A 15,533-nucleotide genomic window follows, 5' to 3' on the forward strand; every position below is an offset into this window, starting at 1 on the left:
TTCAGAGAAGTTTCTTTTTAGCTCTTCTGCCCATTTTTTGACTGGATTATTTTCTTTGTTGTTGTTGAGTCTCATCAGCTCTTTGCAGATTTTTGTGATCAGTCCATTATCATTAGTGTTGGGTGCAAAAATGTTCTCCCAGTTGGTGGGGTTTCTCTTTGTTTTTGTTATTGTCTCTTTTGCTGTGCAAAAGCTCTTTAATTTGATGTAGTCCCAGCTGTTTATCTTTGCCTTCACTATCACTGCTTTGGGTGATGTGTCTGTAAAGATGTCTTTGATGTGCAAATCACGTAGTGTTTCGCCTATATTTCCTTCTATATATTTTATGGTTTCAGGTCTTATGTCTAGTTCTTTAATCCATTTTGAGTTGATTTTTGTGTATGGTGTGAGGTAGTGGTCAAGCTTCATTCTTTCGCATGTAGCAACCCAGTTTTCCCAGCACCATTTATTGAACAAACTTTCTTTGCTCCAATGCATATTCTTTGCTCCTTTGTCAAAGATTAGTTGACCATAAATCTGTGGGTTTATTTCTGGATTTTCTATTCGATTCCATTGGTCTGTATGTCTGTTCTTGTTCCAATACCATGCAGTTTTGATGATTATGGCTTTGTAGTATAGTTTGAAGTCTGGGAGTGTGATGCCTCCATTCCCTTCTTTTTTTTTCAGGAGAGCTTTGGCTATTCGGGGTTTTTTGTGATTCCATATGAATTTCATCAATAATTGTTCTATTTCTTTGAAGAATGACATTGAAATTTTGATTGGAATAGCATTGAATCTGTATATTGCTTTTGGAAGGATGGCCATTTTAATAATGTTTATTCTTCCAATCCATGAGCAGGGGATGTCTCTCCATTTCTTTGTGTCTTCTTCGATTTCTTTTAATAGTGTTTTATAGTTTTCTTTGTCTAGGTCCTTTACCTCTTTTGTTAGATTTATTCCCAAATATTTGATTTTTTTTGTTTCAATAACAAAAGGGATGGTTTTTTTGATTTCTTCTTCTTCAGATTTATTGTTTGTGTATAGGAAGGCTACTGACTTTTGCGTGTTGATTTTGTATCCTGCCACTTTTGCAGTAATCATATTTTAGGCTAACAAGAAGGATAAGGAGAGGATAGGTGTCTCAATACTCAATATCCCTTTCCATTGTAAAAATTCATTTGTGCCTGAATTTAATAAATATGTATAGATATGGATAGAGTTCATTTTACTGAACCCAAAGCTTCACATTTAAGAACTTTTGCTTTAAATTGAATTATGATAAATGAGGCAATTGCTGACTTTGAGTGAGATTGCAGTTGTAAACATGTAATCCTATTCTAAATGCATCATCAGTGATCCCTTCATTTTTGGGGGCTCCTTAATGAGATATTCAGTCTGCAATCTTTTGACTGTCTTTCCAGCCTCATTTCTTTTCCTTCTTTCTTTCTTTTTTTTAATGGAAATAAGTTGAATATTTTACTTCTGTAACTTTTTTTTTGGCAGTAAAGTTGGTTTACAACATTGTATATGATTTAGAGGAACAGGTTCATTCATGCCTGTTCAGATATTACCACAGCATACTCACCCCCGTAAGCCATTGATCTCCCTCCCTACTTTGTTTCATCACCACTCCAGTAGCCTCAGTTCTGCTGTCAGATTTCTAGGTTTTATTTTGGTTCAGTTTTGTCTGTTCCTTTGTTTTGTGTCTTTATATTCTACATATAAGTAAAATCATCTAGTATCTGTCTTTCTCCTGCCGACTGACTTACTGCTCACTGCCTCATAGTTTATACTCCATTAGTGCAGCTGCCTGTAGTTCTCTGTATAATGTCGTTTCTTGCTGTTTTTCCTTTACTCATGCTGTCTCTTCTGTTTTACTATGCTTTTCCCCATATCACCTTTTCCTTAAGTCCCATATCAAGATCTCCTCAGTAAGCTTTACTGGTTTCATACTCCCACCCCAAGGCTAGTTAAGGGGTTTGACCTCTGTGTTCTTGGTACATCTAGTGCACATTTAGTTATTGTAACCACTGCATTTCAGTGTAATGAACTGTTTGTATTTGCCTTTTATCCAGAGACAGGATATCCTGTCTCCATTATTTCAATAACCCAAAGTGTCTGACATCTTGGAACCGAGCAAATGATATCTGCGTTGAGCTGCAATCCCTAGTAGGCATAACATTTAATGTTTCTATACACAGGGTAATCATTGTCTAGTTTATTGGGCAGGAAAATAATAGTTATAATCTGTAGGTGTTTGAGTCTCTCTCTCTCTCTTTTTTTTTTTTTTTTTTTAGTCTCTCTTATATCTTTGCAAACCAAATGAACAGGTTATGCTAACTGGGAAGACACTTGAATGAGTAGTCATGGGGTGAATACTCATGACATGAAAAGAATGCTTTAGAATAATTGCACATCATATTGGAATGAGAGCTTTAGTAGTAGGAGGGGCTCTCCCCAGAATAACAGTGCACTTGGAATGAAGAGATAGGAAATGTGCTAGCCAGGGCCTCCCTGGTGGCATGGGGGTTAAAATCTTAGCGCTATGAAGCTTTCACCAGCCATTGCACATGAGTTCAATCCCTGGCCAGGGAGCTAACCCACATGGTACAGCAGACCTCTTTTGTCTTGCCCACTGCTCCCCTCAGCAGTGTATTTCAGTCAGTCCACCTGTTCTGCTCCCCACTCTGTCTCTAGTGAATTCTCTTACTCCTGGCACCTCTAGCCTCCACCCTAGTTCTTGTATGCATAAATATAATAAAGACTATAGTATCTGAAAAGATCTCCACAATCCATTTGATCCTAGAAAATGAAGTCTAGTAGGGAGAAATTAATGTAACAATGGTTGAGGGACAAAAACCCCGGCTGTAGGAGTGCGTAATGTGGGAGCTTGAACTTGCCAGTAGGAAATGGGACATACATAGGGTCACTTGATGGTTCCACACTATGTGTAAGAGTCAGCATAGTGCAGTTACCCCAGAAAACTTATTAGCAGAGATAGCATCTCCACATAAGGTGGCAAGAGTCTTGGGGCTCTCTACCATGCTGGTTCATTTTGTACTTGGGCTCTTCAGTCCTGGACCTGGCACATTTGGAGGGAGACAGTCACATTGGAGGAGTGTTCAAAGAGGAGTGACCAGAAGGCTGAAACACTGTATAAAGAATAGGCACAGTGGCCTTCCTGGTGGCGTTGGGGTTAAGTCTCAGCACTATCACTGTGAAGACGCACCACAGGCAGAGTTCCATCCCCGGCCAGGAGCTAACCCACATATGGCACAGCAGACCTCTCCTTTCTTGCCCACTGCTTCCCTTAGCAGTGTATTTCAGGGGATCCTCATGTTCTGCTCTCCACTCTGTCTCTGGTGAAACCTCTCACCCCCCACCCCACACCTCTGGCCTATACCCCAGTTCTTCTGTGTGTAAATAAATAAATCTTAAAAATAAAATAGGTATAGCACTGGACGTGCTAGCCAGAAGAGGAGACACAGACAAGCATAGCTGTTTTAAATGTTTAAAATATTGTCTCACAGAGACTCTTGAGATTTTTTTAGAGTAGCTCTAAGTGGTAGTACACAGACCAATGGTTGGATACTGTAAGGAGACAGATTTCTTCTACCCTGGAGAACTTTCCAGCAGCAGTTATTGACTAAGGATGAAATGGGTTATTTTGTGAGAGAGGGAGTTTCCCTTTCCTTAATGTATATGAGCAGAAATTGGTGGGGATGCTTGCAGAATATTTTTTTTCTTTTCAAAGATTCATTTTTATTTATCTATGCACACAAGAACTGAGGTGCAGGCCAGAGACATGGGGGGTGAGAAGATTTACCAGAGACAGAGTGGGGAGCAGAGTAGGCAGATCTACTGAAATATACTGCTGAGGGGAACAGTGGGCAAGACAGAAGAGGTCTGCTGTGCCATGTGGGTAGCTCCCTAGGTGGGGATCGAACCTATGCTGCAGTGGCTGCTGACAGTCTGACAGTGCTGAGACATAACCCGTTGCACCACCAGGGAGGCCCAATGCTTGCAGAATATTTTCAAATGGACAGCAAAGATCTTTCTTCCCATTTTCCCATTGGTGTGTATTTTGTTTTCATAATGGAAGTCAGTAAGAAAAAGGTTCCCTTTGTCAATAAATTTGTGATACTATATGTGTTGGATTTTGTTAAGTGCTTTCTGACTTAAAAGTGTAATTTTTTTTTAACAGATGGACGACCTCACTGGGAGGTAGAAGGGAAAATAATCAGGGAAAAATGTCAAGGGGTAAGAAATTTACCTTATTTCTTCAGAAATATTTAAGAAACCTGTTAAGACTGATTATTGGATATTGTTGGCAAGTTTTCAAATTTGGACTTAAGATACTTTCTTGGTAATAGAATTAAGGGTTAGGATTAATAAACAACTAGTGTCTGCCCATATTTTGTGTATGTAAAAGGAGAGATTAGATTTGAAAGATTATTAGTGCATTTTTCTGACGTTATCATTAATTTATTTCTCTGAGTTCAGTGACGCAATCAGACAAATCCAGTAAAGAACAGTATTGTGGACAAAAGATAGGCGGACAAGCCCTCAGTGCATATAAGACACCTCCCCCAAATTCATTAAGCTTTCCAGGATTCCACAGTGAAAACTGGTCTCTTCATCCTGGTAGGAATGCAAAAGACTCTTTTCTGGGGTAGAAAATAGTACTTCCCCTAGTACTATTCAAAGACCTGGAGAAATTTAAAAATTGCAGTGGAGGTTTTGGGGTAAAGGCTTTCACTCTGCTTATATTAAATTATTTTTAAAACATACATAGATTTTACATATTGCCAATTTAGAATATTTTGAACATAAAATTTAAAAAATCTAACGCCATTTGGGAAATCTGACACCATTTGGTAAATACTAAGCATGTTTAAAAACCAGAGCAGACTTCTAGGTAAGATGCGTAGTAATGTAGTTTTCAGTAGAGCAAAGTATCTCACTACATAATATATTAAACTTTTATATTTCTGCTATAACCACAAGCTCAGTTTGTTGGGTAAAAAGCAGTTTCTCCTTTAATGGTTTATTTTAAAGATCTTATCTCTGTTAATACTGAAGAGTAAATCTTAACATGACCAGTTGATTGTATATGATCTGTGCCTGACGAGAGCCTGAGTAGTTACTGCTCATGAGTTGTGCTGAGTTTAGCAGGTGCATTTCATTTTTAGTACTGAGTGTAACACAATCTTGTTTTCTGTGCTCCTTAGGCTCACATTGTCCTTGAAGTTCCTCCATATCATAACCCAGCAGTTACAGCTGCAGTGCAGGTGCACTTTTATCTGTGTAATGGCAAGAGGAAAAAAAGCCAGTCTCAACGTTTTACTTATACACCAGGTACGAGGAGTTGTGATGGTTTACTATAGAGCGTTCTTTCATAATGAATAAAGTTATGGGATGAATCCTAGATTAGAATGTTTAAGGTAGGGTATTTCTTATAATCAGCAAAAATCCTAACATGCCTAATCTATAAAGTTTGTGTTGATTTTAAATATTGGACTCAGTTCTAGCATCTGAACTACTAACTGTTAGGCTAGATGACATCTCAGCATACTTATTTAGCAAACAGTGATAACAAGTATTTATTTAACAAATATATAGAACGTTGAGTATGTGCCAGTTTCTATTCTTAAGTTTATATATAATGACTCATTTATCCTCCCATAGCCCTGTAAAGTAAGTATTTGTTGCCATCCTCATTTTGCAGATAAATGAATTGGGGTCATGGAGCAAATGTGGCAGAGGCAGTATTTGAATCCAGGCACTCTAGTTGTATTCTTAACTATTCAATTACTATGTTAGATAAAGTGAGGAAGAACAGTCTACATATAGGCAATAACATGTGCAAAGGTCATGTGGTTGATGGGATCATGGAGTATTAAGAGAGTTGTAAGAAATGAACTTTAACAGGGAGCTGATGTGATGCGATAGGTGTTTAAGAAATTTTTTTTTGTCCATAATCCTTCTGTCCTTTTATAAAATGTCAACTACTAGTTGAGTCTTCTCTAAAGTTATTAACTGTGGAGAGTGAAATTTACATGGGAGAGGCCCAAGAAGATTAAAAAGGTGATTCAGACAGCTAGAATATTTTGAATATACATCATGAAGAGCATCAGTGATGCTAAAGAAAGGTAGACAGGGATAAGATTTAAAATATAGACATGGGAGTAAACTTGAGACAGGAGGAGCAAGAAGGAAAGTAAAGGAGGGTGAACAAGATGGTGGGGTTGTAGAACTGGTCTTGAAGAGTGGTGGAGTTTCCATATGCTAGCATCTATCCTTTTTCTGTAAATAATGACTTGACATTTCCTGATGTGAGCAGAGGGGAATATAGATGATTTGGCGTTTAAAGATAGTATGGAGAAGTTTGAAATAGTTGTTATAAAGAGAGAGGAGGTAAGTTACCGTAAAAACCTAATAAGATTGTAGGCATGATTAAAAGGCACTTTGATGTCAATATTCTTGAATTTATAGGTACTAATTAACCTTTCTGTGTAGTTTTCCTGAGCAGCACTCAGATTCTCTTTTTTTTTTTTTAAGATTTATTTATTTATGCACAAGAACTGGGGTCCAGGCCAGAGATGTGGGGTGGTGAGAGGATTCACCAGAGACAGAGTGGGGAACAGAACAGGCAGACTGACTGAAATACACTGCTGAGGGGAGCAGCAAGCGAGTCAGGAGAGGTCTGCTGCGCCATGTGGGTTAGCTCCTTGGCCAGGATCAAACCCATGCTGCAGTGGCTGCAGATAGCTTCATAGATTGCGTCTTAACCCCATGCACCACCAGGGAGGCTCAGCACTCAGATTCTTAAGGGGAGGTGGAAAATATGGAATCCTCTGGTTAATCCTCTCACCCCCTGCACCTCTGACCTACATCCCAGTTCTTCTATGCAAAAATAAACAAATGAAACTTGAAAAAAAAAATCTGATGGAAGACTAATCACTTAATTACAAGCTGCTGATTCTTTTATATTTTTATTTATTTTATTTTATTTATTTTAAAGATTTGTTTATTCATGCCTACGAGAACTGGGATATAGGTCAGATGTGCGGGAGGGTGAAAGGATTCACCAGAGACAGAGTGGGAAACAGAACAGGCAGACTGACGAAATACACTGGTGAGGGTAGCAGCGGGCGAGACAGGACCGAGGTCTGCCATGCCATGTGGGTATCTTGCCAGCCGGCGGGGATCAAACACACGCTGCACCAGGGGAGGCCCTTTTTATATTTTTAAATTAGAAGTTATATTTAGTATTATTTGTCCCTAAATTTAATTTTTTTGATAGTTACCAGCATATTATGAGTCACAAATTGCTATAACCATAGATGGTAACAGAACAGTGAGATGGTAATAGAACACTCACCTTGTCATAGTTACTGTAGGGGCTAGTTGTGCTGCCTGAGCTTCTGCCCAGCCATTAACTTCAGACAGAGCTTCTGATGTGGGAACCCTTGTCTCAACCCCACACCTCTGTCCTGTACCCCAGTTCTTATATGCATAAATAAATAATAAATCTTTAAAAAAAGAAGATGATGATGAAGAGGAAATCCAGAACATCTACTCTTTGGATCCTGTTCTTCCACAATCACTACTGAAAGAAAAGTGTGAGGCTTCTCGTAGTTGACACAAAATCAGTTGGTTTTTCTTTTCTGGATTCCTCTGTGCATCAACATTCTGAATTTGAGAATGAGCATATATACACAAAAGATAGAAGTAATCTATTTCTAAAACCCACCTTGTCCTAGATAATGTAAGTAAGGGCTTTTTATATTTCCCTCCAAACAAGAATAAATTACCATAGACCAATAGTGAGGATTTCCTATGTTTGATCAGGTTGGAGTCTGAATCCCTTATAGACAAAAAGAGTGGTAGTTGATTTGACAGAGTGGAAATATACTTGATTTAGCAGAACAGACCTCTCAATTTGGGTATCCAGAGATGTGTCAGGAAGATAAAAATACGTATTGGATCATGCAAAAAACTACAAAAATAAAAAAGATGTTTTGCTATAGTTTTCAGTCCCTTTCTTTCCTTTTTAGTTTATGATAACCAACTGCTTAGGGCCCTACCTCCTCCATTCATGATTAATTAAGGGATGTGAGTATGCTTTCTTGGGTATTTCCCCTTTTTGTTTTTTTTTTTTTAAAGATTTATTTATTTATGTATACAACATCTGGGGTACAGGCCAGAGATGCAGGGGAGGGGGGTGGTGAGAGGATTCACCAGAGACAGAGTGGGGAACAGAGCAGGCAGACTGACTGACATACACTGCTGAGGGGAGCAGCGGGCAAGACAGGAGAGGTCTGCTTCGCCATGTGGGGTGCTCTCTGGCTGACCGGGGATCGAACTAGTGCTGCAGAGGCTGTGGATTGCTTCATAGTGTGGTGCTTAACCCCTTGCGCCACCAGGGAGGCCCCTATTTCCCCTTTTTACATAGAAAAGTAGCTCTGGGCATAGAATTCACTGTGACTTACCTAGGACCGGGTTAGGAAGTAAAGTGGAAGAGAGAAAAACAAATATTGATTGGTCCCGAGGGAAATTTCTAGTTCTGACAGAAAAGTAGTAAAGCAAGCAAAGTTAAGTGCGTAAGACATTAGATAGGGGCCTCCCTGGTGGCACAAGGGGTTAAGCGCCGCACTATGAAGCAATGCGCAGCCTCGACAGCATGAGTTCGATACCCAGCCGGCCAGGGGGCAACCCACATGGCACAGTAGATCTCTCCTGACTTGCCTGCTGCTCCCCTCAGCAGTGTATCTCAGTCAATCTGCCTGTTCTGTTCCTCACTCTGTCTCTGGTGAATCCTCTCACCCCCCACAACTCTGGCCTGTACACCAGCTCTTGTATGCATAAATAAATAAATCTTTAAAAAAAAAAAAGACATTAAATAGTTTAGGAGCCAAAAGGCACAATGGACCATTCTTGGAACCTGAGGTCTGGATCAGGAACTTGAATGTGCACTGTGGTAGAAGTAAAACAAGGTTGGTGATAACCTTTACTTGTCCTTGGGGTTGTTCTCAGTGTTAGCTCTAACAGGTTTCTTGTGGATTCGTGCTTCTTTTAACCCCCCCCCCCATTATTTTTCTTATAATGTGGATCTGATGATAATTTAGGATCAAATGAAATGTCAAATGAGATACATGTGAAAACCTTTGTAAACTGGAAACACTATGAATGAATTCTGGTATATGATGCAACATATAAAACCACGTAACTGGTATGTTTCAGATTAGAGACCCCAAATAGAGGACTATGTTAGGTCATGGAGTTTTGGGGGGTTTTCAAAATTATTTTTAAATAGGTAACTTATATACATGGTAAAGTATAATCAAAAGGTACAAAAGCTTACACTGTAAAAATTAGGTCTCCCTCCTGCTTCTATTCTATAGGATTGTCACCATGTTTCCTTTCTCAGCAGTCGACCCAGTACATGCATCTTTCCAGAGCTATTCATCCATGTTTTTGCTATGCATATATAAGCAAAATCATATCCACATATATACTTTTATATATACACACACATTATTTTACATGAGTTGTGACATACCACATTATTGTGAAACTTTTTGTCACTTAGCAACATATTTTAGCTGTCTTTCTATATCATTTCAGGGTTCTATGCAGGATTATTCTTTCTTAACTTGAAAGCTCATTAAAGCAAGAATCACTCCTTGTCTCATACTTGTTGATTTCATTTATTTTATATTATCTGCCTTGTCTGAAGACATTTGAGCTTTCATCCCCTTGCTTGGATGCATGCTACATTTGTTTAGCCTAGAATAAAGAACTTTCATAGTTGTTTTACATGTTTTGTAATAACATTTGCTTTTTAATCTTTTTTTTTTTTTTCCAGTTTTGATGAAGCAAGAACACAAAGAAGAAATGGACTTGTCTTCAGTTCCATCTTTGCCTGTGCCTCATCCTACCCAGCGCCAGAGGCCTTCCTCAGACACGGAACACCCATGTGACAGTGTACTGTCTGCACAGAGAAGCTTGGTTTGTCCCATTCAGCAAGCATATGCATCCATGGTAACCTCATCCCATCTGCAACAGTTGCAGTGTACGGATGAGACTGCTGGTAAAGAACAGCATATGCTACCTTCTTCAGTCATACACCAGCCTTTTCAAGTCACACCAACACCTCCAGTGGGGTCTTCCTATCAGCCTATGCAAACTAATGTTATATACAATGGACCATCTTGTCTTCCTATTAATGCTGCCTCTAGTCAAGAATTTGATCCAGTTTTGTTTCAGCAGGATGCAGCTATTCCTAATTTAATAAATCTTGCCTGTCAATCATCGTCATCCATACCATTTCATTCAAATTCAGGCTCAACAGGACATCTCTTATCCCATACACCTCATTCTGTGCAGACCCTGCCTCATTTGCAGTCAATGGGATACCATTGTTCAAATGCAGGACAAAGATCTCTTTCTTCTCCAGTGGCTGACCAGGTAACAGGTCAGCCTTCCCCTCAGTTACAACCCATAACATACAGTCCTTCACATTCAGGGTCTGCTACAACAGCCTCATCAGCAGCCTCTCGTCCCCTCGCCAGCTCACCACTTTCTGGGCCACCATCTCCTCAGCTGCAACCAATGCCTTACCAGTCTCCTAGCTCAGGAACTGCCTCATCACCATCTTTAGCCACCAGAATGCTTTCTGGACAGCACTCAACTCAAGCACAAAGTACAGGCCAGGGAAGTCTTTCTGTACCTTCATCCTTAATATGTCACAGTTTGTGTGATCCTGCTTCATTTCCACCTGATGAGGCCACTGTGAACATTAAACCTGAACCTGAAGAGCAGGAACCTAACTTCTCGACAATTGGCCTGCAGGACATCACTTTAGATGATGGTAAGTTCATTTCTATGTTCTTGAAGCTGTGAAGATTTAAGAACTTCCTTCTTTAAGAGTCATGAAAAAATTATCACAGGTTTCTTATTGGGCTTTTAAGTAAGTTGTTACTAAAATATGTTCATATATGACTTTGAGGATAGATATAGAAATCTATGCTTTAAAGTCTAATTTTACTCTAATACCTTTTGCAAAGAGTGAAACCTTGGGTAATATGCTACCACCCACCGGTGATAGAACTGAAGACATAACATTTATTGGACATCTGTTCTCCTAGAACATATAGAGAGGTCACATTGTCTAGAAAGTAGAATTCAGGTCCTTAATTCAGCACACTACTGAATGCCAGCTATTTGCAAGGCAGAGCTAGATACTGGGATTGCTAGGAGTATATTAAGATAGAAGTTCTGTCCTTAAGGAAGTTTATACAAGAACCTGCTCCTCTGTGGCCATGCCAGCTTGCTGAGTCAGGTAGTCCTGGTGGTACAGCTCTTGGCACACAGATAAAAAAAGCAATTTATGTACAATACCAAGTTGGTGTGGAGACCTCTGTTTTTATGAAATCAATAAATTAAAGAACAAACTCTGGAATATTAGTTATAAAATTGAAAACTTTCCAAGATTGTCTTTTCAGGCAACAATTTCAGAGTTTGTTCTTTTTTTTTTTTTAATATATTTTTTAAAAGATTTATTTATTTATTTATACAAGCACTGGGTACAGTCAGAAGTGTGGGAGGGTGAGAGAATTCACCAGAGCCAGAGCAGGGAGCAGAACAGGCAGATGAACCTAAATACACTGCTGAGGGGAGCAGCGGGCGCAGCAGGAGAGGTCTGTGCACCACGTGGGACCCTCGCCAGTGGCCGGGGATCGAACTGGCGCTGCAGAGGCTGCGGGCAGCTTCGCAGCCCAGCGTTCAACCGCTGCGCCACCAGGGACCAGGGGAGGCCCTCAGAGTTTGTTCTTGATCATTGATATGGTTGACAGCCACAGCACAGCTGGTATGTCACTGTCTGATTAATGATGAACTCCAGATAGAGGGATTACTATACTCCTGTGATACAAAATAGATTAGAAATAAAGGCTTTTCCAAATACATATATAGGTTTTTAACATGTTAACTTTGTCTAAATAGGAATTCAGTGAAAATTGCCTGTGATTATTGACCAGTATGGATATTCTGAAGCATGGATACAGAATTTTAGTTTTCTCTCTGATTCTGTATTAATCTCTAGAAGATAGTAAGTTAACCATTTCTTTATATGTGGAGAGGCTGAGTTTCATACTTAGTTACAAAGATGGTATTAAATCTGATATTCTAAGCATAAGGGGAAAGGAAGTTAAATAATATGTGCTATCCCCTCTCTTGGGGCTTTACTGTCAGACCAGCACACCGTTTTATACAGTGCAGTGGGTCTGAGTTATTTATAACCAAGCTATAAAAGAAGCACATTAGGAGTTCAGCAGAGTGATGTGACAGATTCCAGAAGAAAGATTTGGCAATACGTCCTGAGAAGACAACACTTAAACCTTGAGTCTTGAAGTTAAGTATTTTCAATACAAGAGAATTAAAAGGCAAATCAGATGACACAAGCAGAAATATGGAGATGTGTCTGGGAAAGCATGATTACCTGTATCTAGTGAGTGACTAGTATAGTATAGGATGACTTTAAAGACACAGGGGATTGCCAGGTCATTTGTGGGTAAAGAGAAGGTATGTGTGTGAACTAAAGCGTTTTCTACAATTTGCATGTCATTTTTCTCTTCATTATCTAATTTAATCCTTACCAATCCTCTTTCAGCAGACTTTTTTCATTCTAGTCTTTCTCTTGCAGTAGTACAGCTTCCTTCCCGCAATAGCCGGCCATGGCTGTTAGAACTCTATGGTAAAGGAGTTTCTTCAAGATTTTTTTAATGCCTAGAGAATAGGGAACATTGACCAGGAATGCGTATGCCGCATTTCACTGCATGAACCTTGTTCATAACTGCATATGGGCTATCATGCTTATGTGAAGGACTCTGGCATTAGGTTCTTTTTTTTTTAAATAGAGGCATGTTTTTTATTTATTTATTTGTTTGTTTGTTTGTTTTCGTTTTATACATGCACTGGGTACAGTCAGAAGCGCGGGAGGGTGAGAGAATTCACCAGAGCCAGAGCGGGGAGCAGAGCAGGCAGAAGGACCAAAGTACACTGCTGAGGGGTGCAGCGGGCGGCAGGAGAGGTCTGCGCGCCATGTGGGACCCTCCTCTGGTGGCCGGGGAGCAGCCGGGGATCGAACCGGCGCCGCAGAGGCCGCGGGCAGCTTCGCAACCCAGCGCTCAACCGCTGCGCCACCGGGGAGGCCCTGGCATTAGGTTCTTGTGGTTCACTTAATGCACAGCTGGTGTAAGTGTCACTGTCTGATTAATGATGACCTCCAGGTAGAGAGGTTACTACACTTCTATGATGCAAAATAGATTTGAAATAAAGTCTTTTCCAAATATATATAGGCTTTTAATATGTTACCTGTTCATTCTTTTGGCATTGTTAGACTCTTCATAGTGCTTTTAGGATTTATATTTAGAATTTTAATGCCTGAAACAAAGGGGTAAGACCTTGAGTAATAGCCTACCACCTGTTTGTGATGCAACTGAGGACACGAGATTTATTGAGCAGGTCTCAAGGGATATCCTGGTACATTATCTTTCCAAATGAAAACATTTTTTTCTTCTAACAAGAAACCAAAGATGGAACCTGCTCCTTCTGATTTATCACAGATTGAGTGGTCTTGGTGGGCAACAAATTGAAAAGGTTTTTGTGAAACTCCTAGAAAGTTTTGAAAATTCAGTTTCACCTTTGGATATGTAAAGATGTATTGCAAAAACAGAGGATCAGGAGACATGAAGTCTATGATGATAACTATAAAAGCAATTTCATTTTTGCTTCATTCATTATATAGTAAAATGATCAAAAGAATGATTATATTTAAGCCCCACAAAGAACAAGGACTGGCTGTTGAACTCCCTCACAAATTGAAAAAAACTTTTTTTTTTTAAGATTCATTTATGCATACAAGAGCTGGGGCACAGGCCAGAGATACAGAGGGGTGAGAGGATTCACCAGAGACAGAGTGGGGAACAGAATAGGCAGGCTGACTGAGATACACTGCTGAGGGGAGCAGGGGGCAAGGCAGGAGAGGTATGCTGCGCCATATGGGTCACCTCCCTGGCCATCCGGAATTGAACTTGTACTGCAGTAGCTGCAGATAGCCTCAAGTGCGGTGCTTAACTCCTTGCACCATCAGGGAGGCACCCTGGGAAAAAACATTTTTGATGTTTAACTTGAATTCTAAAATAAATTTTTGAGGGCCTCCTTGGTGGTGCAGGCGATTGAGCGCCGCAGTGTGAAGCTGTCTGCAGCCTCTGCAGCATGGGCTCGATCCTGGCCAGCCAGGGAGAAACCCACATGGTGCAGCAGACCTCTCCGGTCTTCGCACTGCTCCACTCAGCAGTGTATTTCGTCAGTCTGCCTGTTCTATTTCCTACTCTGTCTCTGGTGAATCCTCTCACCCTCCCCCATATCTGGCCTGTACCCCGTTCTTGTATAAATAAATAAAAACAAAAAAATAAATTTTCTGTATTTTTCTAGTGATTCATTGATTATGTTATTTGGATTTGCCTTTGAAAGTAAAATTTCTAGATCCTTAGATAATCCTACAGTACAGCAAAATTTTAATACAAATTCACTTTTAAAACAATAGTCGCTTATAGGCCTTGAATTTCATAACTTTTGATTGTCCTCTTAGTAGTTTTATTTTTTTAAAGATTTATTTATTTATACAAGAACTGGGGTACAGCTCAGAGGCGCGGGAGGGCAAGAAAACTCATCAGAGACAGAGTGGAGAACAGAAGAGGCAGACAGACCAAAGACACTGCTGAGGGGAGCAGTGGGCAAGGCAGGAGGGGTCTGACGCACCATGTGTGTTTCTCCCTGGCCAGCCGGGAATCGAACCCTCACGCAAAGGCTGCAAACATCTTCACAATGTGCTGCTTAACCCACTGCGCCACCGGGGAGGCCCTCTTACTAATTTTAAAAGTAAGCAAAAAATTAGTTTTAAAAGCCAAAAGGATTAGAGGCATTTAAAGTGAACTTTGCAGTTACTCCAAGCTCAGGTGTATTTTAACTTTTCTATATTAAGTATAAAGTAAAACGCACTCTATAACCAGAGAGTATAATTTTTTTAATTTGTCCTATACTATTGAAATACACCTACGTAATTCCTAATGACTTATTTTTTTTTAAGATTTATTTATTTGTGCATACAAGAGTGTAGGCCAGAGGTGCAGGGTGTGAGAAGATTCACCAGAGACAGAATGGGGAGCAGAACAGGAGGATTGACTGAAATACACTGCTGAGGGGAGCAGTGGGTGAGACAGGAGAGGTCTGCTGCACCATGTGGGTTAGCTTCCTGGCTGTGGATTGAACTCCTGCTGATAGCTTCATAGTGCTGAGACTTAACCCCTTGTGCCACCAGGGAGGCCCCCTAATGACTTTTTAAATCCTATTTGTTTTTGTCTATTTACTCCCTTTTTTCTTTAAAACTTTTAAAGATTTAAACACAAATAAAATATCCACTTTTGCAGTTTTAAGTAAAATGGAGTCTGTTAGTAATCAGTTAAGTATATTATGTGACTTACTGT

At 39.9% G+C, this 15,533-nt stretch overlaps 1 protein-coding gene across 2 annotated transcripts in view; it reads left to right on the forward strand.

The window, feature by feature from the left end:
- The window catches only part of NFATC3 (nuclear factor of activated T cells 3), a gene marked incomplete at its 3' end in the record, with an annotated part of 105,699 nt that overhangs the window by 70,841 nt on the left and 19,325 nt on the right, over positions 1-15,533 (forward strand). For both annotated transcript variants that reach the window (XM_084257448.1, XM_084257449.1), the window contains exons 7-9: positions 4,184-4,239; positions 5,211-5,337; positions 9,851-10,855. In XM_084257448.1, coding sequence (XP_084113574.1) covers positions 4,184-4,239; positions 5,211-5,337; positions 9,851-10,855 — 1,188 coding nt within the window. The remainder of the gene's footprint in view (positions 1-4,183; positions 4,240-5,210; positions 5,338-9,850; positions 10,856-15,533) is intronic.

This window comes from Talpa europaea (assembly GCF_964194135.1).
Source record: "Talpa europaea genome assembly, chromosome: 16".
In the NCBI taxonomy this organism is placed as follows: Eukaryota; Metazoa; Chordata; class Mammalia; order Eulipotyphla; family Talpidae; genus Talpa; species Talpa europaea.